Source organism: Lissotriton helveticus, chromosome 1_1 (assembly GCF_964261635.1).
Source record: "Lissotriton helveticus chromosome 1_1, aLisHel1.1, whole genome shotgun sequence".
NCBI classification, from domain to species: domain Eukaryota; kingdom Metazoa; phylum Chordata; class Amphibia; order Caudata; family Salamandridae; genus Lissotriton; species Lissotriton helveticus.
Window position 1 is genome coordinate 153,252,900 of NC_136057.1, and position 22,087 is coordinate 153,274,986.

Below are 22,087 nucleotides of genomic sequence, written 5' to 3' on the forward strand. Positions count from 1 at the left end.
GCCGAGCTTGCAAAATACGCGGAAGGGCTTGATGATCTTCTGCTACTAGACACGGGCAAAAAAATAGTATGGCTGAATAAACTGAAAGACCTGGTTCTTAACCTGGGGTTAAGGGATGCATGGGAGTCACAATTGCCACCGCCCAAGGAAGTGATTAAAAAGCTATATTGGGACTGGGTCCAGAATAATGCGCTGAGGGCTGCGGATGGGGGCCCACTCACGGATCAATTCTTGTTATTTAAGTGTGTGAGGAAATTGGAGCCCTTCCTCGACCTGATAACTAAACCCCTAGATCGTGCGTTATACCTAAAACTGCGATATGGGACGCTTCCAGTGCATGAGTTCACGGCGAGGTGGTTAAACTCTGGTGCCCCCCTGCGTGCATGCCCAGGTTGTGTGGCACCAAAGGAGTCTGTGGCCCATTTGTTTTTTGCCTGCCCAGCTTACAAAGGAGCTCGGAATCTTTGGTTGAAACCAGTCTGCAGGGAACTGGGGTTGAGGTGCCATAATCAGGCACTTCGTGTTCTCTCTACGGACAGTTCATCTTCCATCATGATTTGTGGGGTAGCAAAATTCTTGGGTAGCGTGTGGTTGACGCGCTCCAGATTATTGAAACTGCGCCCGGGGGACTTAATGGTCTAATGCTGTATGCGTTGGTAGTAAATTAGAGTCTGTTGTGCATCCTCTTTTATTTGTTTTAATAATTTTATGGAGAATTGGTAAATGTATATGTATTTGTATTTCTTTTATGGTGATTAATTTGCCGAATAAAGATTATGACTGAGTACAAAAGGGGGCCATGCCTAACTACCCTATACCCAGCCTCATGGCAGTGCTGTGAAGCAAGAGTATGAGTGGCAGCTGCATCGAGAGACAGAAATGGGTCATATTTGATGCAGGACAGAAGAAAGAAAAAGTCAATAATGAGGGAGAGAGGAATATGGTACCAGAGGTAAGAACACTGAAGGGTGGCGTCAAGGTTACCTAGCAGTGGCTACATCTAAGTTTTTGCTTTGTGCAGAAATGGCTGTTAAAAAAGTCAAACAAATCAGCAGTCGATCAAGTACTATCCAGACAGCAAGTTCTGCATGAGTAATGAGGTCTTAAACACAGGGCAATATCCTGGCCCGATCAAAGAAGAGGTAAACAAAGTGAAAACATGATGAGAAAGGTTGACTTAAGGAAATAGGCCTTGGTGCATGAATACATATGGGGGTCCTGGACCTCTCAAGAAGTGCCCGGGGCAGTAGTGTTGTAGAGCCCAACTACCCATGTAGTGGCCGTGACCTTTGATTGAGATCTCCTCCCAGGGTGGAGCCCTCACACAGAGGGTGTCTGACAGCCGAAGAATCCCTCTGCCCAACCACATCCAGAGTCTGGATCAAGGGAGTGTGGGACAGAGTGGAGGTCACGGCTCCGCCTCCTTCCTCCCCCAGGCCAATGGCGTGGTTGAATGCTTCAACAGAACATTCAACAGCATGATGGAAGCCTCGGAGCAGCCAATCAGGAGCAAGCGGGAGATCCTGCTGCCATGACAGCTGCTCATCCTTTGGGAGGTGCTTCAGAACAAAGTGGGGGTTTCCCATTTTGTTTGCTTTTGCTCACCCTGTCTGTGAACTCCTCAACTGATGATGCTGGAAGTGAGGAAGAAGGGTTCCCAGCTGATGTGACAACCTCTCAGACCAGCCAGGCAATGACAAAGGACTGATGTTGACACTCAGTTACCGGTTCTGGATACCAGGAAGGTCAGGGAGCCCTGGCTAGGAAGCCGGGTGGCCCTGTGTTCTGGAGTGCAAGTAGAGTGGCCCTACCCCATCATGAAGGCAACTGCTAACTTTACTCGAGTGCAGGTCGAGAGCCTTACTGAACAGGATTAAACCATGTGACTCAAGGGTAAAGGTTGCCACAATTCTTCAAGAGGCAGATCAGGACATGGTGGACACCCAGGGCCACCTAGGACGCGCTCTTAGGAGAATCCAAACTAGCCTGACTGCACATGTAACGTAAACTAGTGAGTGCCACCAAGGCCCCTGTGAACCCTTCCTGGGTGTGGCCAGCCCTTCATAGAACAGACAGAACATAAACTGTATTTCAAAAGTGAACATTCACCTCTTGGGGAACCTTGGCAATGAATGACAAATATTTATTATTACCCTAATCAATGTTACTGATGTTATCGATGTCAGAAGGATGAAAGGCTGAATGGACTCATCTTAGGCAAGGAAGTTGGTGCTGGTCTGTAACAACACAATGGAAAAGGAAGAAAGCATCAATCGACGTCCTCTTACTAGAGAACAGAACATGAGCAGTGACTGAACACCAGTGCTTTGCAATTGTTTGGACTTTGAATGGCTTCTGCCTCTTTTTATCTGGGACTACCTCAAAATTTCAGTAAGACCATGTACTCCAGGTCCTGAAGAAAAGCCTTGACAATGGTTCCTGGACATGTGATCTCAGCATGTTCTGGCTAGTGACAGGTACTTAGTTAATGTTGTGATCAAACTGAGGTATCTTTATCCTTACTTGGACAATTGGAATCTAAAGTAAGCTGTTAAAACTTTTATTAACAAAAGAGGAGCAATTCAGGAAGAAGAACTCCACGGAAAAAAAATCATATTAGCAAAGTGCTTCTGAGCCTGGTCCACTATTTAATAGAACCTGCTGAAACGTGTTGTCTTTGGATTTCAAAAGCAAACAGAAGACAAGGAATGTCATTGTTGATAAAACTACAGACAGTGAACCAACACTGCACACTCCTTTTCAAAGGTTTCCCAGCAATTAGGGAACCAAGTGAGATCAAAAACAACTACAGTCTTCAGCTCTGAGAAAAATGGGAAAGAAATTAGCTTTTGAGTTCACCCCCCTTAGCAAGCAAGTGAGGCATAACAATTTGTGTCCCAACCCAGCGGACGTTGCCATCAAATTGCAGCGCTTGTCAGCCTGCTGATGCCTGTAAGGCAGGGCCAGGGGATCCCATGTTACATGCAAAGGACCTGTGCAGGCTGGCTCTCATGTTTGATACCATCTGTCGGCAGGGGGTTCGAGTATGTATGTATGTATGTATATAGTGCAAACCTAGACGAGAAGCAATGGAGTACAAGGGGTCGCGAACCAATCTAAAGGATCACGTACATCAAGTGGAGATTACACAAATACATTTTACACACAGCAATTGTGCATCAATTGAACACTGGCTTCAAACGTAGTGGACACATTTAACTAACGTACTATTTATAGATGTTAAAGTGCAACAGAGTCCTTATATGTGTAAATGTTAAACCATTATTGTAAAATCAGACTGACACAAATCAACTTTTTATATACACTCGAGCATTCTAAAATTAAATATTTAGAGCAATAAATAAATATAACAATTCTCCTTCCTGTTCTTCATATGAAATGCGCAGACTCTTGGACAGGGTTCATTCTGTATATAAAAGTGGGTCCCTCCAGTTTCTCGCCCCATCAGCCCTTCCCACCCTGTGTACATGCCTGTATCTCCCCTTGTAGCCCAGGCTCCAGTTGTGTGCCCTACATCTGCATTCTGGAGACATGGCCCTGAGTGCAGGACACTATAATCCGAGTACAGCCAACGGTGTCCTCCAGGCATGCCCCAGAACTGGACATAATACTGCCAATCACACCGCCACAAATTATGCGGCATGGATGCCCAAATACAAGAAAAGGCACATTTTGCAACATAAGGCTGCATTTTCTGTGAACATGTTATTCTTCTGTTTTGCCATCTAATACTATTTGTGTAAGTGTTTTACCTCATTGGCACTGGTTTAACACATGAAAACAGCAATCCACAACTGACAGGTGTCCAATTAACCTTTGCAAAGGGTCTACCCCTATGCAGCAACAAGTGTGGCCCTTCTAATTAACTTTTGATCTGTTAGATGTAGACAAATATTTTTTCCAGAATCTGCAAATGAAGCAGCAGGTGGTGTAATATGTGGCATGTAATGTAAAGCCACAATCGTGCAAAGATGCAGCACCTGTAGAATCCCATGATTCTATTGGCCCTGGCTATGTCCATTAGAGCAGGGCACGTTACCATATATGTGCCCTCCAGACATAGATGTAATACTGTAAAGGGCACCTACATACAGCCAATAGTGCACCAGATGCCCCCATGCCAGCCTCCCGTCCAGAACTGGACATTATTCCCCAGCTGCAGACTCCATAACTCAGCACAGTTCTACAGATCTGCCTTTCAAAAACTGGCACAAATATATGGAACAGAAGTCTAGAACTGCCCTCATGAACTAGGAACAGACGTCTAGAACTGCACTCCAGAACAAGGAACAGACGTCTAGAACTGCACTCCAGATCTGGATGCATTATTCATATGTGAGTATAGAACTGACCACAGTATTCAGACCTGTCGGGTCAATGTATGGAATTGCCCACAGTATTCAGACCTCTCGGTCTTTGTATAGAACGGACCACAGTATTCAGACTTGTTGGGTCATTGTATAGAACTGACCACAGTATTCAGACCTGTCGGGTCATTGTATAGAACTGACCACAGTATTCAGACCTGTTGGGTCATTGTATAGAACTGACCACAGTATTCAGACTTGTCGGGTCAATGTATGGAATTGTCCGCAGTATTCAGACCTGTCGGTCTTTGTATAGAACTGACAATAGTATGCAGACCTGTGATGTATTCCTATAGATTCTGTATCGATCCCCCTATTCCTGACCCTATTCTGGTTAGCAAACTAACAAGTTAACTAGCAGCCATCTCATGAGGCAGAAAACCCCCATGATGCAGGAACCGTTATCTGATAAAGCCACACTACGGCACAGGAACGTGTTATCTGATTAGGTCATAACGCTTGCCATCTAATTAGACAAGCGATATTCCTCCAGCCCCTGATAAGGCATACGGAGTTCTCAAAACAAATCAAACCTATGACAGACCTGGGAAAAACCCTGCGGCCATTGTTTTGATTTCACCGAGAACTTCAGCAAAAGAATGTGCTAACGACCTGGTCGTATGACATCCTTATTGACGTATCTATGTCCATCCTTACGTCAATCTCGGCACCTTAAAGGTGTAAATATTACCGATATTGCCCTATGCAAACACACGCGGTGGTGACGAGAACGGAGCAGCCAGACTTGCCGAAGCCCAGAGCAGAGCAGACCCCGCTGGCGCAGCCCCGCCTTCCTGACGCGCTGAGAACGAGCAGCTGCCTATTTCTCCTGCCGAGAAATCCAGCTCCGGCGCTTCCGGGTAGCCCTCGCAGGCAGCCTGGAATATCGAGACCAGAGACGAGAGATACCATCCCTCATCCATCCTAGATTCCAGGTACAGAACTGAATAACCCCTCACAGAGAATTCTTTAGTCAGTCACTTGGCAAAACAAACTTAACGTAAACTGTAACTTTCTATTCCCGCCCACGTATTAGGCTTAGGTCAGATACACGGGGTAGGCGTAGCTAGAAACACCAGTTGAGTACGATTAACCAAATGTATATGTGTATGTAATATATTTTATTCATTTTAAACCTTCATATGGCTTAGAAACCATATCAATGTTTTTACAGTATTATTTTATACTTCTGCTTTTAATGTATGCACTTTACTTAACCATAAGTATTGCAATAATATCGATCCATTTCTCTTGTATGAGAAAAGAGACTGATCAATAAATAACATCTTTTATTGAACACGCCCGTCTCTTCCTTTTCTCTACAAACTGATGAGACTAAGAATGCACGTACTGACTGAGTAAAATAAATTGCCTTTTGTTCACACGACTCTCGAGATACACTCTTGCTTAGGGGAGAGCAAAGTTGTCATGTTCTATGGTTGTCAGAAACTAAATCCCTTCTTGTCTATCCAGGGAGGTTCAACTCCTCCTTGCCTATTCGAGAAAGTTTCTAGTGAACTCTGAGCTAGCTGGCAAACCCAAACCTTTAAGTCTAATATCGACAGTAGTAGTCCTAGTTAACGTCTGGTCTAGGCCTATACTATTAAAGGTATTATTCCAATGCGCAGAGCCTATTGGGATAATAGGAACTACACTACAGACCTGTCGGTCATTGTATAGAACTGCCCACAGTATTCAGACCTGTCGGTCTTTGTATAGAACTGACCAGAGTATTCAGACCTGTCGGGTCATTGTATAGAACTGACCAGAGTATTTAGACCAGTCGGGTCATTGTATAGCACTGACCACAATATTCAGACCTGTCGGGTCGTTGTATAGAACTGACCACAGTATTCAGACCTGTCGGTCTTTGTATAGAACTGACCAGAGTATTCAGACCTGTCGGGTCATTGTATAGAACTGACCAGAGTATTTAGACCAGTCGGGTCATTGTATAGCACTGACCACAATATTCAGACCTGTCGGGTCGTTGTATAGAACTGACCACAGTATTCAGACCTGTCGGGTCAGTATATAGAACTGACCACAGTATTCAGACCTGTCGGATCAGTATATAGATCTGACCACAGTATTCAGACCTGTCAGGTCGTTGTATAGAACTGACCACAGTATTCAGACCTGTTGGGTCATTGTATAGAACTGACAAGAGTATTCAGACCTGTTGGGTCATTGTATAGAACTGACAATAGTATGCAGACCTGTCGGTCATTGTATAGAACTGCCCACAGTATTCAGACCTGTCGGTCTTTGTATAGAACTGACCAGAGTATTCAGACCTGTCGGATCATTGTATAGAACTGACCAGAGTATTTAGACCAGTCGGGTCATTGTATAGCACTGACCACAATATTCAGACCTGTCGGGTCGTTGTATAGAACTGACCACAGTATTCAGACCTGTCGGGTCAGTATATAGAACTGACCACAGTATTCAGACCTGTCGGATCAGTATATAGATCTGACCACAGTATTCAGACCTGTCAGGTCGTTGTATAGAACTGACCACAGTATTCAGACCTGTTGGGTCATTGTATAGAACTGACAAGAGTATTCAGACCTGTCTGGTCATTGGCAGCTTGGCAGAGCAGCACCACCACCATGAATCAGTGGTGTTTCAACTCCACCAAACTTCCAGTTATTGCCACCCCATTTAGAGGTGGAGAACCGAACGGGTTTCTGTCGGAAACCTCTGACCTGATGGCTCATCTGGCACGGGCCGTCAGGTCACAGTGATGGTTGCCTCACCCTATTAGGGTGGGCCGACAGATTTCCCTATCAAGACCGGCACAAAACCACAGAGGACACCCCCAAATAAAAATGTACGGTATGACAAAGTGGAAAGTAAACTAAACACAACAAAATATTCCTGCTCACCCTCTTAATCATTTATTGAGAAACTGACCCCATTTGGTGGAACAGATGATTTATACACCTTCTTCAGGACCTGACATGAATTTGCCTCTTTCTTCGAAGCCAGTGGCGTTTGATCGAGCCTAGTTCAGTGCCTCCCCCCTTACTGCATCAGAAGAACTCTTGCTAGCTTTCCTGTTGCACCTGGTATAACTTATAAATGCAGTACCACAATGTTAGTATAAATGTGCACGCAGCGGAACGCAATTCTTGTCTATGGAAGAATCTAATATACAGATAATGCTTAGTATGAGGATAATGTCCAATGATTTATTCTGCCCTTCAGTGGGCAAAATCATTCCTGGCTTTTGCAATGAAGAAAGTATTGTCGCCTGGAGGATTGCATTCAGAGACTGTGCTACAGAAATGATTTAGCCCACTGAAGAACTGAATTCTGCTGTGTACACATTCAGGACATTCTGGACTGACATTGCAGTCCTGCATTGATAAATTATAACAGGTACAACATGAAAGATAGCGAGAATTTCTAATGATGCTGTAAGTGCACAGGCACTGGACTCTGCAAGATCGAACACCACTGGCTTTGAGTAAAAAGGAGAATTCATGTTAGGTCCTGAAGAAGGTGGAATTAATGATCTATTCCACCGAAACTTGTGTTGACCAAGTGTGAAGTTCCCCTGGCCAAGTCACAACTGCTGTGGAAGATAACAAGATTGTTATCCAAGTTCAATTGAATTCTTTATTGTTTGATTAATTACAATCCTACAATATAGTAACAATAATTCCTACTAAAAAAAGTCCAGTTAAAAAATTAATAAAAACATGAATACATAAATCAGTCATTCTTATTATTAAATATAGCAGACTTAATAGTTCCAATTCCATACAATTTACATATTATATACATCCTATATTACATCTCAATTTGATTTTGCTGGCCTAACTTCATTCTTATCAATTATAAAAACTTTACAAAAGCTGAGTTCAGTGTTATATCGTCTGAATGCAGACATCTTATCAGTGCTTGTCTACAAGTCTGTATTCCGCAGGAATTAAAATGTCACTTGAGTATAGATTTTCCTTCAGCTTTAAGTTTTGGACATATACACAGCAAATGAATATTATTCTCTTCTCCCATTTTGCATAAGCGACAGAGCATCAATTCCACTGATCTAAGCCAAGGCATTACGCGACATAAGCCGGGGAAGACACCAAATCAAGCTTTTATGAAAATATATTTTTTCTTCAGAGACCATGGAGTTTCTACATATGATTGGACTCTCACTTTTGTATACCCATTCATTACCATGACCATGCATGCTTTCTTTTTGCAAAAGACTCTTAATAAATATACATTGATAGGTGTTTTGTTATTTTATTAATAGATTTTTTTAATGAATATGAAGATATTGGCATATCCCAGATCGAATTATCTGAATATTAATCTAAAGCGGCGTGTAAATACTTCGAAAACTGAGACTTCATTTTTTGTGTTTAGTTCCTGCCATAACAGATTGGACATTTGATTTACATTATCCATTTTTATTCTTTTCCATACTTCCAACTCGGCGCTCCTAATGACTTCTGCAAGATTCTAAATGCTGTTAATAGGATGTTAGCTCTCCTTTGTATATCAACCTTATGTGGATTAAATTTTCCTTTTTCGTCAAATAGTACTCCCAGGTATTTGTATGATCTTACTTGATCTGATTGCGATTTATCGAAGAACCATTTATGCTTATACTTTGTCCTTAGATTTTTGTTAACCTCCATAATCTTTGTCTTGGGTTCGTTTATAACCTTTCCATTTGCTTATGAATATGCTGATATCCTATTTATCCGGCGTTGCAGCCCAACCTGTGTTTGACTTAATAGGCTAACATCATCTGCATATAACAGATTTGATATCTGAGTACTAGCTAATTTTGGAGGATAGGCATTCACTTCATTCAACGCTTGTGTTAAGTCTGATAGGAACAGGCTAAAAAGCAATGGGGCCAAAACACACCCTTGCTTTAGGCCCATGGAAGTTGGAATTTACTTCATTACACACAAACCATCTCCCATCCAAACTCTAACCCAAGTGTTTGAATAGAGCAATTGGATTGATGTTAAGATGGAGGATGGGATACCTTGTTCTTCCAGCTTATGCCAAAGTAGTTGTCTGTGTGAACAATCGAAAGCTGATTTAAAGTCCACAAAACACAAATACAGTGATTGTTTATTTGCAATGTATTTATCCATTAATACTGATAATACTAATATATTTGTTGTGGTACCTAATCCTTGTATAAACCCTGTTTGATTCGGTGGAATTATCTGTTTCTCCTTTGCCCAGACAGTTAGTTTTGATAGTAGGACTCCTGCAAATAATTTGGCAACAGTGTCTTATAAGGTAATTAATCGATAATTTCCAGGATGTGCCCAATCACCTTTTTTATATATTGGTGATATTAATGACACCTTTCATGTTTCGGGTATTATTGCATCTTGACAATTTCCTTAAATACCTTTGTGAGATATTCTGCCCATAAAACCGTGTTTTCCTTGTATAGTACAAATGGAATGCCATTAGGAACAGGAGCACCATCTTTTTGTTTTCAAATTAGTTTGCATGCTTGATTTTTTGTTCTGTCAATTTCATGGTCTCAATCCTTTCTTGTCATATCTATCACATTCACACTGGCTTCCTGTTGGTTAATTTCCCAGTTGGTATTTAGGTGTGTTGTCAAGAATCTGATCCAATCTTCACTTAATGTGGATTATACAGCTGTTTCAATAGGTCGTGATAAACCATTTCTAATTTTCCAGAAATCGCTTGAGTTTGATTTTTCACTTGTGTACTGCACCTTAGTCCAGAGATTGTGCTTTGCTTTCTTTCTTTCATTCCAGATTAACTTCTGCAGGTTATGATTAGTACTTTTTAAGTTAGAACGTAAAACCAGATCATTTGGGCATTTTTTTATCTGTTTCTGAAGACTGTTACGTGATCTCCTCAGGATCCGCGTAGGGTGAGATCATTTGATTTTATTACTTGCCGCATTTTGACTCTTTTGGTATGTCTTATATTGGGTTTTTGAGACATGCGTTTTAACTAGTTTTTGTATGAAATACACCCATCTTTCCCTTCCAGACAAAGATTCCTCTTCAAAGCTTTCTTTAACCAATTTTTGAGCCAGTTTGTTGGTAGCTTCTTTTGAGTCTTCTTTCCAGTTTAGTCTCCTATAATTAATTGTTGCTGTCTGCCCGGGTACAGTTGCATATATTTTATGTTGTATAAGGTGTAGCTTTTTAACAAGTACTTGCTGGCTATGATCGCTATCGGTCATTTTCTCCATATGGAAGGATGTTATCTTGAAAATATTCAAAGATGCCATTATGTAATCGATTCTTGATTTGTTACTACGTGAATGATATGTCCTTTGTGGATGTGTGCCTTGTGGAAGCCTCCCATTTAAAATTCTTAATCCCATCGCTTCGAAATCTTTAAGGAAGGTTAATGCTATTTTACTTTGTGTGGTACTAATTACCGCAGGTATTGTTTGCTGAGGGATTGCCCATAAATAATCCTGTTGCCGGATTATGTTGTCTCCTAAACAGGGCACAAGTAGATTTAGGTTAAAGTCCCCTGAGATAATATAGTAAGTGAATGGGTCCTCAATCATTTGCTGTAATAAGAAACTGATAAGAATAGTGCTCATGTTCTTCCTTGAGCTTGTTGTAAAGTGTATTAATAATAATGATTTGATTCATTGTTTTCGATGTACTGTAGCTTTACTGTTAATAGATTCATAATCACTTGTTCATGCTCCACTTTCAGGTCTATGGCAATAAATGTTGCCAGGCCGCCGCTGGGGCGTCCATATTTGTTTTGTTTGATTGCCGGTTCAAAATATCCTTTGTAACCTTCAAGCAATACGGAGTTTGAAGACCAAGTTTCCTATAAAAATATAATCTGATAGTTGTTTGGCATTGATGTTAGGTATGCATTTTTTATTTTTAAACATACCCCATTCATATTCCATGAGCAAAGTTTTAGGGATTCACTATATTTATATTTTTCCTCCTTAGGTCTTCTTGGTTTATTCTGTCAATGTTGGCTTTTCCCATAAAGGGCCGTTGTAATCCAGTTTTCATTTAATCTAATTGGTCTTTCTATTTTAAATTGGTTCATTATCGATATTGCTGATTTATCCATTTTGCCTATGGGATTTTTTAATATTGAAAAAACCTGATGATTTGTATTTTTCTGTTGGAGTTTCGGGCTCCCATTTATAGTAAATATCTCCAAGTTGTTCCTATAGGAATTTCTTGGGGGGATTTTGATAAATGTTGAATGAATGTATAAGGTTATATGTGTGGTGTGCATGGAGTTGATTGGCTGTGGGGCAGGAAGTTGTATTTTTGTATGTCATATTTATTATGAATTGAGAGATGTATTGTAATATTTGATGAAAAGTTGTTTATAATGTATAATGACGGATTTGTGGTGCATTTTGGCAATTGAAAAAATAAATTATGAGAAATGAAAGAAAAGAAATTGACCTAAGTGAATGGGGTCAGTTTAAAAATATAGGATTAACTCCATATAGAAGGAATACAGGTGAGTGGGAATTTTTTTGTTGTATTTAGTTAACTGCCAAGACCACCTTGGAAAACATGGCAGTCCGAGAAGGGTAAACTACTCAATAGCCTCATGTGCAGAGACAAAACTCCCTGTGGCCATGGCCAGTGATGTTCTGTTTTGGAAGAGCAAACTCCTACTTTGGAAGTTTATTCTTGAAAAACAAAATAATTTGCTAAGCAGGAGCAACAAACATCTTTTTATAAGAACAACCATCACACTGCTGATTGTTTGGAAGGCATAGAGGCCTGTAATGCGGCCGGCAGTCCTTCCACAGAGGGAAGCTCAGCCCTGGCCTTTGTTGACCTGGTGGCATGCAAGTTGACCACCACGGTCTAAATGAGGCCGATAGCCTAAAAATGTGATACAGTGATGTCACTGGTTTCGTTTATTATGCTTCTTTCTCTGCATCCCTTTGTGTGTTACTCAGTCGCGGCTTCCTTCCCAGTTGTGGGTTTCTCTCCCCTCTAGGAGTGTGCCACAATTCTTTATACTCTGTATAAAGCCCACCTTCTCTCTGTCATTTCCTTTCTGCTGCTGTAGGAGCGGGAGCTGGCCCCAGAAGAGATGGACGGTAAGTCTCTGGCATTAGAACTTTAATCTTTTACCCTGACCCTTTGGAATGAGCTATATTGTATTGTACTGTACTGCAACATTTATATAGTGCCTACTGCCCCTACGTGGGTTGATGAAGCGCTTGACTACCCGGGTAGCATACTACACAGTGTACCATGTGTGTTTGGAAGTGTGTTGTCTTTGTTTTGATCCTATGTGTTTCCAAGTCATGCATGATGAGTACTGAGGTGTGATTAGCGTGTTATGGGGCACAGCGCTCGGCAATGTGACAGACGAAGAAGTGCGAGGGAGAGGCTCACAGGTTGTAGTTTTCAGTAAACTGGGTTGTCTATTCTGAGATTTTTTTTTAAGTTTATGGTCTTGTGCATAGGTTGGAGGGAGAAATGGCGGAGAGATTTGTTTTGTTAATAGCATCCCATTTCTGATTGATTATGTGAGATGTCAAGAAGTGGTCATAGTATGTGGATTGTTGGGATCTGCAGTCCTAGACTAAATAAAATTCCTCCATTGCCCAGTGGTGCATGCTTGATCTCGTCAGTCGTCAGTAATTCCATATCAGTTCAGCTGATATGGGTGATTGATTGCTGTGGGTTGGTACTCTACTGGGGGATGGGCATGACCCATAGCAGTTTTGTCTTATGTGAGTGTAAAAGTGTCAAGCATTATAAGTGAATTATTAGGCAGCTTTATGAATAAGTTGACCGCCTGATCGCTGAATTATGCTGTTATTGTGGGCCAGGATGAATATACACGCTTGGCCAGTACACAACGCAGGGATCAGAGAGCTGTTCAAAATGGTACACATTAAGAGAGAAATACAATTGAGAAGTGATACAAAACTTTAATTTTCACAAATGAAATACAGCCTTATATTCTGGCGACCGAAGGCCTGTTAGAGTATGTAACACGCAGGACGCATGGGTTTGCCTGAGGGGAGCATTAACAGTTTAACACAAGCGCATACACAAGGGCGTAGCTTCAGAGGAGGGTGTTTGGGGTGTTTTTCTGATAAATATTTGTGTTCAGAGCTTTCCGTAGGGTATGGTGAGGTGTCTGTCAGATTTTACCTGGAATGTTTACATACACACTGACAAAAAAACATACAAACGCCCTCTGTTTTGAAAGGCCTCTTTTTTTTTTTTTACAAAATATTATGTTTTCTCTCACTTAATACTCCTACCAATCCACACACCTCTCCATTTCCACTGCCCCTTAAGCCCCTCTCATGCACCCTGCTTATTGAATAATGTATTTTAACATTCAATGCCAGCGTGATTGTTGGAAAATCTGAAGCTCACCCCCCCTCGCAATCTTAAGCTATACCCCTGCGCACACAGCAGTCTGTTGCCAGTGAAAATTCTTGAAAAACACCTTAATAGTACCCTTTTGGATTTTTTTAAATTAAAAACGAAATTCTTGATGAACCTCTGCATGGATTTAGAACAGATCACAGTGCTGAAATGGCACTGGTTGCTGCCACAGAGGAGATAAGATCCATTATGGACAATGGGGGGGGCTGCGGTCATTCTTTTGGCTCTGCCCGCAGCTTTGAACACCGTGAATCATGTGATCCTTTAGATTGTTTGGCCAATATAGGGGTACGTGGCTCTGTAATAAATCTCCTCCAATCTTTCCTTATGAATAGAGAGCAGTTGGTCTTCCGTGGGTAATTCAGTTAGAAACCCTTCTCCCTGCCTTGTGGCGTTCCACCAGGGTCATCACAGAGCCCCACACTTTCTAATGTTTATGTGGCCCGTTAGCCAAATTGATTCAATCTTTGGTTTTTCAACAACTTCATACGCTGACGACATTCAGATTATTGTGTCGATTTCTAGCAATGTGGAGGAAGTCTCTCACTGCTTCAACAGTTGCATGGGCGATGTCGCAAAACGCAGGGCCGGACTGGGAACCACAACCGGCCCTGGCAAAGTGCTCGGCCACCCCCCCTCCCCACTCAGGGGTGGGGAGGAGGTTGGAGATGCTGCAAAAACGTCCCTGTAACAAAAACGGCCCCCAGGGGCCAAAAACCGGCCCCCATCTGTGCGGCGCAGCGGGGATTGCCCGGTGCCCGCTATGGCCAGTCCAGGCCTGGCAAAATGGATGAAATGTAATCGTTTGAAGCTGGACTTGGAGGTCCTTCTTTTTGGAAAAGACCTCTAATTTTGGAACCCGTCCTTGTGCCCCAGTGTCTAGGACCTCTTCCCGCTCCGGTCTCGAAAGTAAAGAACTTGACATTGATCGTTCATTTATAGACCTGATAAATAAACTTACCTCTGCCGGTTTCTTCATCTTAAAAACTTTGAGCAAAATTCTTCCCTTTATTTCCCTTGATTTGCAGAAATCAGTGGTGACTGCATTGGGATTGTCCAGGCTGGACTGTTGGAATGCTATCAGGGCATCCAACAACGGAAAACAGCCATTACATCTCATGTGTTACAATGCATGCGGTTACAACGACCGCGTTGTTACATTGCAGTACACTACAATGCAAGTTGTTACATCGACTTGCTGTAGGTGGCGCGCTAACCTAAGTAATAGTATAATTTACTATTCCAACACCTTCCCTACTGTTGCGCACACTGGAGTTGGAATAGTAAATTATGCTATTCCAAAGTCCAGCACGCCGCTACAGCAAGTCGATCTAATGACTTGCGATGTAAAGGTATCGCGTTCTAACAATGCAGTCGTTGCAACAACTGTGTTGTAATTGCATGCGTTGTAAACCCATGCGAAATAAGTTGCTATATTCCGAATAACTTTCACTAAAGAAACTCCAGCTTCTGCAGAACGCAACCACCTGCCTCCTCAAAAAACAACCAAATATCTGTCAGTCTGTCTGGCCTCAGTGGGGTGACACTGGCTTCCAGTTAAGAAACGTGAGGTCTTCAGGGCTCTTGTGCAGCACATAAAACACACCACGGGATTGGCCACGGATAATTGAGGAAAAAGTTCACCTGGTTTGCACCAGGGAGGACTCTGCTCTCAGCTGCATTGAAAACAGCTTCCATACCAAGATGCAATCAAGCACCCGGGAGAGTGGGGGGGGGGGATGTTCAGTGTATTGCACAACAGTAAATATCAGAATAAAGACCCCTGGGAGCTTAAGAACCAACAGAATCTTACTCGTTTTAGAAAACTGCTCAAGTCCTGGGGTTTCTCATCCCCTGTCTGAACCCTTGGGTGCTTTATTTCTGATACATGTCAGCGCCTAGAAGCCGCCGGGCATTTGTGCGCTTGATAAATATGATCACTATCAATACAGGGGAACTCTTTTAAGCAGCCTTAGCATACTGACAGATTAATTTAATAATATAATGCCCATGTCCAAAACAAGGGATTGCAGGTGACGTGTTGTTATGTGCAGACCTCTCTAAGCTGTTAAGCTGTTCCACCATGACTGCAGCTTGTAATTTGCATGTTCTCTGTGATAAACGCATTAACGCACAGAGCTGTTTTACAAAGAAAAGAAAACATGACCTGCACGTTATATGCAGTGCTCGACAGCAGGTACATGAACCCTCTAAAGTTACTGACCGTCGGTTCCGCATAGATCTCTGATGCAAGAACATTGACCCCCGAAGTGGCCGGAAGTGACAAGCAGGGTCTTAAAGTGCAGTCTGTTACTGACCAATGAAAGTAACCACGAACAGCTTTACTGGAGTTTGTGAAAAGATTGAATATGTGTTGACACACTGAGGGGTGTCTGTCAGTGACTCTGCTCCTGAGTCACCCCCTTCAGACGCCACCTCTTCCTGTCCCAGAACCCTCCCTTCCCCTCCCTTTATGGGCCTCTAAATACACACCCTGGCACCCAAGCAGAAGCCCTGCCCAGGGAAGGCAGCCGAGGGCTTCTGAGTGGGTCCTTGTCGTGGTGGAGTGAAACGGGTGGAACACATTTGTAAATCAAGCAACTCTATACTTTTTAGACAAACCTAAGACAGACTTAAGACAAAATCCTAACTTCTGAGAATACCAAAAGTAGTAAGTGCATTCTGTGAATGCCAAAAGTAGTAAGTGTATTCTGTGAATACAAAAATAGTAGTAAGTTTAGGATTGAGTCTTAAGTTCATTCTGTGAATCGGGCCCAGCCTCTCTATCTTCCTCGATGTCTACCTCCCATCAGGACTCCGTACCCATCAAAAGTTAAAGTCAAGAAAATGTCAAAGTCTTTTGCACCCAAAAATCGTTCAGTACGACAGCATGTTGTGGTTTGAAAATAAATTTGAAAAGCAGCTTTTTTTCTCTCTTCCGAACGGCCTCTTTTATACACCTTTTTCACTAACTATCTAACTAAAACTTGACACTTTAGGGTCCATACTCATTTCTCATTGGTCCATTCAAAGGGTGGTGAAGATCACCTCATCTCCTCATTGTCCAAAATTTGCAAAGTCACTTCCATAATTCTCATGTGGTCATAATTGTTTGGTTTTGTTGCACATCTTCCTGTCCTTAATGTCGATACTTCACTCAATTTTCCCAGGCTCACAACTCGAGCATCTCCTTTGGCACCATTCCGCTTTTCTGGGCCACGCTAACCTTGACACCAGTAGCCCAGGCACAGGCTGCTCGTACATCTCTCGAGCACAGTCGCGCATGTGTACTAGTGTCACACTCTCTCAGAGTCTCGAAAAACCTTCATTTTTTACTAGCCCGCACGGTCCTTAATGGAAACTATTATAGAAACAAACACAATTAAATGTTAGATTTTGAAGTAAAGCCCTTCTGTTTACCTCCCACCATTCTAAGTTTTACCCTGTTAATGGTTACCTAGCAAAAAGCAATGAAAATGCACAGTTTACTTACCAATTTTCTTTGTTTTGCCTAAAAACATGCTTATAATAAGCATACACGCATAGCTATACTCACTTAAAAGCATTATTGCACTATATTAGTATGACAATTTCACAGGATTAATGTATTACAGTTTGCAACATGAGCAAATTAGTATCCCATGTGTACTTTTCTGTGTGTGCTTTTCTTTTTGTTGATTAGTTTTAACACTCCACTCGATTAATACATGTTATTATGACAAGGGGTACACAAAATGTTTTGCCACTACCTTGCTCCATCAGCATCATGTTAGTTAAACAAGTCTACAAGAGGATCCAATGTTACTGTTTGCCAAAAGCACTGTCGGTCCCGAGATCTCACTTTGTTTTAAGGTCACAGGGGCCTCGCTTGGTTCTAATTGTGTGGTGGGTCCTTCCAAAATTACCTACATCTCTGCATCTTCTCCAGTTCAATTAGAACGGACATATTTTAAGTGTAGCAACACAACTGCAATTACCTTTAGTTTTTAATTCCCAGGACAAAATCTTTCCACCCTGCTGATTAGTATATTGAATATAACAGGGGTTGTGACATCACTTGACCTTTGGCCTAACAACACCATCACAGCACATGACCTGGCATGAAAGGGAGTCCATGGGATCCATGGATGAGCTTGGATCACCTTGACCCCCCTTTGCCCACCTAACAGTTTGAGTGAATGGTAAGCGCAGCAGCGGGTGATCTGTTTTTGGTATTGATTGAACCCTAACGCATGCGCTCTCTCGTCTTCCCCCTCAGAGCTCCTCGAAGCCTTCAAGGAGTTCGACACGGACCGCGATGGATACATCAGCTACAAGGACCTGGGCGAGTGCATGCGCACCATGGGGTACATGCCCACCGAGATGGAGCTGATCGAGATCTCCCAGCACATCAAGATGAGGAGTGAGTGTGGGGGCGAGGAGGAGTGAGTGTGGGTGGTGGTGCCAGGGGAGAGCCAACACTGAGGCTGCCATGGACAGGACCCACGAGGCACAGCATTATCCATGACATGTCATAAATAGGACCCTTGAGGCACAGCTCTATCCATGACATGGCATAAATAGGACCCCTGAGGCACAGCTCTATCCATGACATGTCATAAATAGGACCCCTGAGGCACAGCTCTATCCATGACATGGCATAAATAGGACCCCTGAGGCACAGCTCTATCCATGACATGTCATAAATAGGACCCCGGAGGCACAGCTCTATCCATGATAAGGCATAAATAGGGATGTATCTCTTTACAACGAATGCGCTACAACGCATTCCATTACAACACGGTTGTTACAACGACCACGTTGTTACAACGAGAACCATTACATCGCAAGTCGTTACAACGACTTACTGTAGGGGGTGCGCTGGACTCAGGAAAGTTTGTGCAACAGCAGGGAAGGTGTTCGATTGTAAATCCAACACCTTCTGCCCCCTACCGCAAATCATTGTAACTACTTGCAATGTAATGGTTCACGTTGTAACAACACGGTTATTGTAACAACCGCGTTGTTATGGAATGCGTTGTAGCGCATTCGTTGTAAACAATGTCTCCTCATATATAGGACCCCTGAGGCACAGCTCTATCCAAGACATGGGATAAACAGGACCCCCAGAGACACAGCTCTATCCAAGATATGGGATAAACAGGACCCCTGAAGCACAGCTCTATCCATGACATGGCATACACAGGGTCTCTGAGGCACTGCTCCATCCATGGCATGGCATAAACAGGACCCCTGAGGCACAGCTCTATACACGACATGGCATAAACAGGACCCCTGCGGCACAGGTCTATCCATGACATGGCATAAACAGGACCCCTGTGGCACAGCTCTATCCATAACATGACATATACAGGACCCTCTGGAGCACAGCTCTATTCATGACATGGCATAAACAGGACCCTCTGGAGCACAACTCTATTCATGACCTGGCATAAACTGGTCCCTCTGGATCACAGCTCTCTTCATGACATGGCATAAAGGCACTCACACAGACACAGCTCTATCCATGACATGTCATAAACAAGAGCCCTGAGGCACAGCTCTGTCCATGACATGGCATAAACAAGAGCCCTGAGGCACAGCTCTGTCCATGACATGACATACGAGGGACCCTCTGAGGCACAGCTCTATCCATGACATGACATACGAGGGACCCTCTGAGGTGCAGCTCAATCCATGACATGGCATAAACAGGACCCTCTGGAGCACAGCTCTATCCATGGCATGGCATAAACAGGACCCTCTGGAGCACAGCTCTATCATTGACAAGGCATACGAGGGATCCTCTGATGCAGAGCTCTGTCCATGACATGACATACGAGGGACCCTTTGAAGCACAGCTCTATCCATGACATGGCATATGAGGAACCCTCTGAAGCACAGTTCTGTCCATGACATGACATACAAGGGACCCTCTGAAGCACAGCTCTATCCATGACATGACATACGATGGACCCTCTGAAGCACAGCTCTATCCATGACATGGCATAAACAGGACCCCTGAGGCACAGCTCTATCCATGACATGGCATAAACAGGACCCTCTGGAGCACAGCTCTATCCATGACATGACATAAACAGGACCCTCTGGAACACAGCTCTATCCATGACATGGCAGACGAGGGACCCTCTGAAGCACAGCTCTGTCTATGACACGACATACGAGGGACCCACTGAAGCACATCTCTATCCATGACATGGCATAAACAGGACCCTCTAGAGCACAGCTCTATCCATGACATGGCATAAACAGGACCCTCTGGAACGCAGCTCTATCCATGACATGGCAGACGAGGGACCCTCTGAAGCACATCTCTATCCATGATATGACATACGAGGGACCCTCTGAAGCACAGCTCTATCCATGACATGGCATACGAGGGACCCTCGGAAGCACAGCTCTGTCCATGACATGGCATACGAGGGACCCTCTGAAGCACAGCTCTGTCCATGACATGGCATACGAGGGGCCCTCTGAAACACAGCTCTGTCCATGACATGACATACCAGGGACCCTCTGAAGCACATCTCTTTCCATGACATGGCATAAACAGGACCCCTGAGGCACAGCTCTATCCATGACATGGCATACGAGGGACCCTCTGAGGCACAGCTCTATCCATGACATGACATAAACAGGACCCCTGAGGCACAGCTCTATACACGACATGGAATAAACAGGACCCTCTGGAGCACAGCTCTATCCATGACATGACATAAACAGGACCCCTGAGGCACAGCTCTATCCATGACATGGCATAAACAGGACCCTCTGGAGCACAGCTTATCCATGACATGACATAAACAGGACCCCTGAGGCACAGCTCTATCCATGACATGGCATAAACAGGACCCTCTGGAGCACAGCTCTATCCATGACATGGCATACACAGGAACCCTGAGGCACAGCTCTATCCATGACATGGCATAAACAGGACCCTCTGGAGCACAGCTCTATCCATGACATGGCATAAACAGGACCCCTGAGGCACACCTCTATCCATGACATGGCATGCGAGGGACCCTCTGAGGCACAGCTCTATCCATGACATGACATAGACAGGACCCTGAGGCACAGCTCGATCCATGACATGACATAAACAGGACCCATGAGGCAACGCTCTATCCATGACATGGCATAAACAGGACCCTCTGGAGCACAGCTCTACCCATGACATGGCATAAACAGGACCCTCCTGAGCACAGCCCTATCCATGACATGGCATAAACAGGACCCATGAGGCACAGCTCTATCCATGACATGGCATAAATAGGACCCCTGAGGCACAGCTCTATCCATGACATGGCATAAACAGGACCCATGAGGCACAGCTCTATCCATGACATGGCATAAACAGGACCCCTGAGGCACACCTCTATCCATGACATGGCATACGAGGGACCCTCTGAGGCACAGCTCTATCCATGACATGACATAGACAGGACCCTGAGGCACAGCTCGATCCATGACATGGCATAAACAGGACCCATGAGGCACAGCTCTATCCATGACATGGCATAAACAGCACCCTCTGGAGCACATCTCTACCCATGACATGGCATAAACAGGACCCTCCTGAGCACAGCCCTATCCATGACATGGCATAAACAGGACCCATGAGGCACAGCTCTATCCATGACATGGCATAAATAGGACCCCTGAGGACCAGCTCTATCCATGACATGGCATAAACAGGACCCATGAGGCACAGCTCTATCCATGACATGGCATAAACAGGACCCTCTGGAGCACAGCTCTATCCATGACATGGCATAAACAGGACCCTCTGGAGCACAGCTCTATCCATGACATGGCATAAATAGGACCCCTGAGGCACAGCTCTATCCATGACATGGCATAAACAGGACCCTCTGGAGCACAGCTCTATCCGTGACATGGCATAAATAGGTCCCCTGGGCACAGCTCTATCCATGACATGGCATAAATAGGACCCCTGAGGCACAGCTCTATCCATGACATGGCATAAACAGGAACCTCTGGAGCACAGCTCTATGTAGCCGTACTCGTAAAGCGCACTGATACTCCTGAGTGTCCTGGCGCTGTACTCATACCGCTAGGGAACCCTTCCTGGTTTTTCCCCGTGAAATGTCCACTCCTGGGCATCCCCAGGGTGCAACCAGGCATCCCTAGCGCTGTAGGGGGCCGTTGTGGAGACTAAGCAAGCTATTGCCCAGAGTTGCAGCGTGGGACCCATGCTTAGAGTAGGCACCGAGGCGAGAAATCAGGTCCGAGGAATTATGAGCCCAAGATCCGCCGAGACCAGCCAAGGCAGGAATT

The 22,087-nt window shown here is 43.9% G+C and overlaps 1 protein-coding gene across 1 annotated transcript in view; it reads left to right on the forward strand.

The window, feature by feature from the left end:
- The window catches only part of LOC144776450 (calcium-binding protein 2-like), a 78,748-nt gene that overhangs the window by 14,256 nt on the left and 42,405 nt on the right, over nucleotides 1-22,087 (forward strand). The window contains exons 2-3 of the mRNA XM_078659270.1: nucleotides 12,447-12,477; nucleotides 18,048-18,191. Of these exons, the coding sequence (XP_078515396.1) occupies nucleotides 12,447-12,477; nucleotides 18,048-18,191 (175 nt within the window). The remainder of the gene's footprint in view (nucleotides 1-12,446; nucleotides 12,478-18,047; nucleotides 18,192-22,087) is intronic.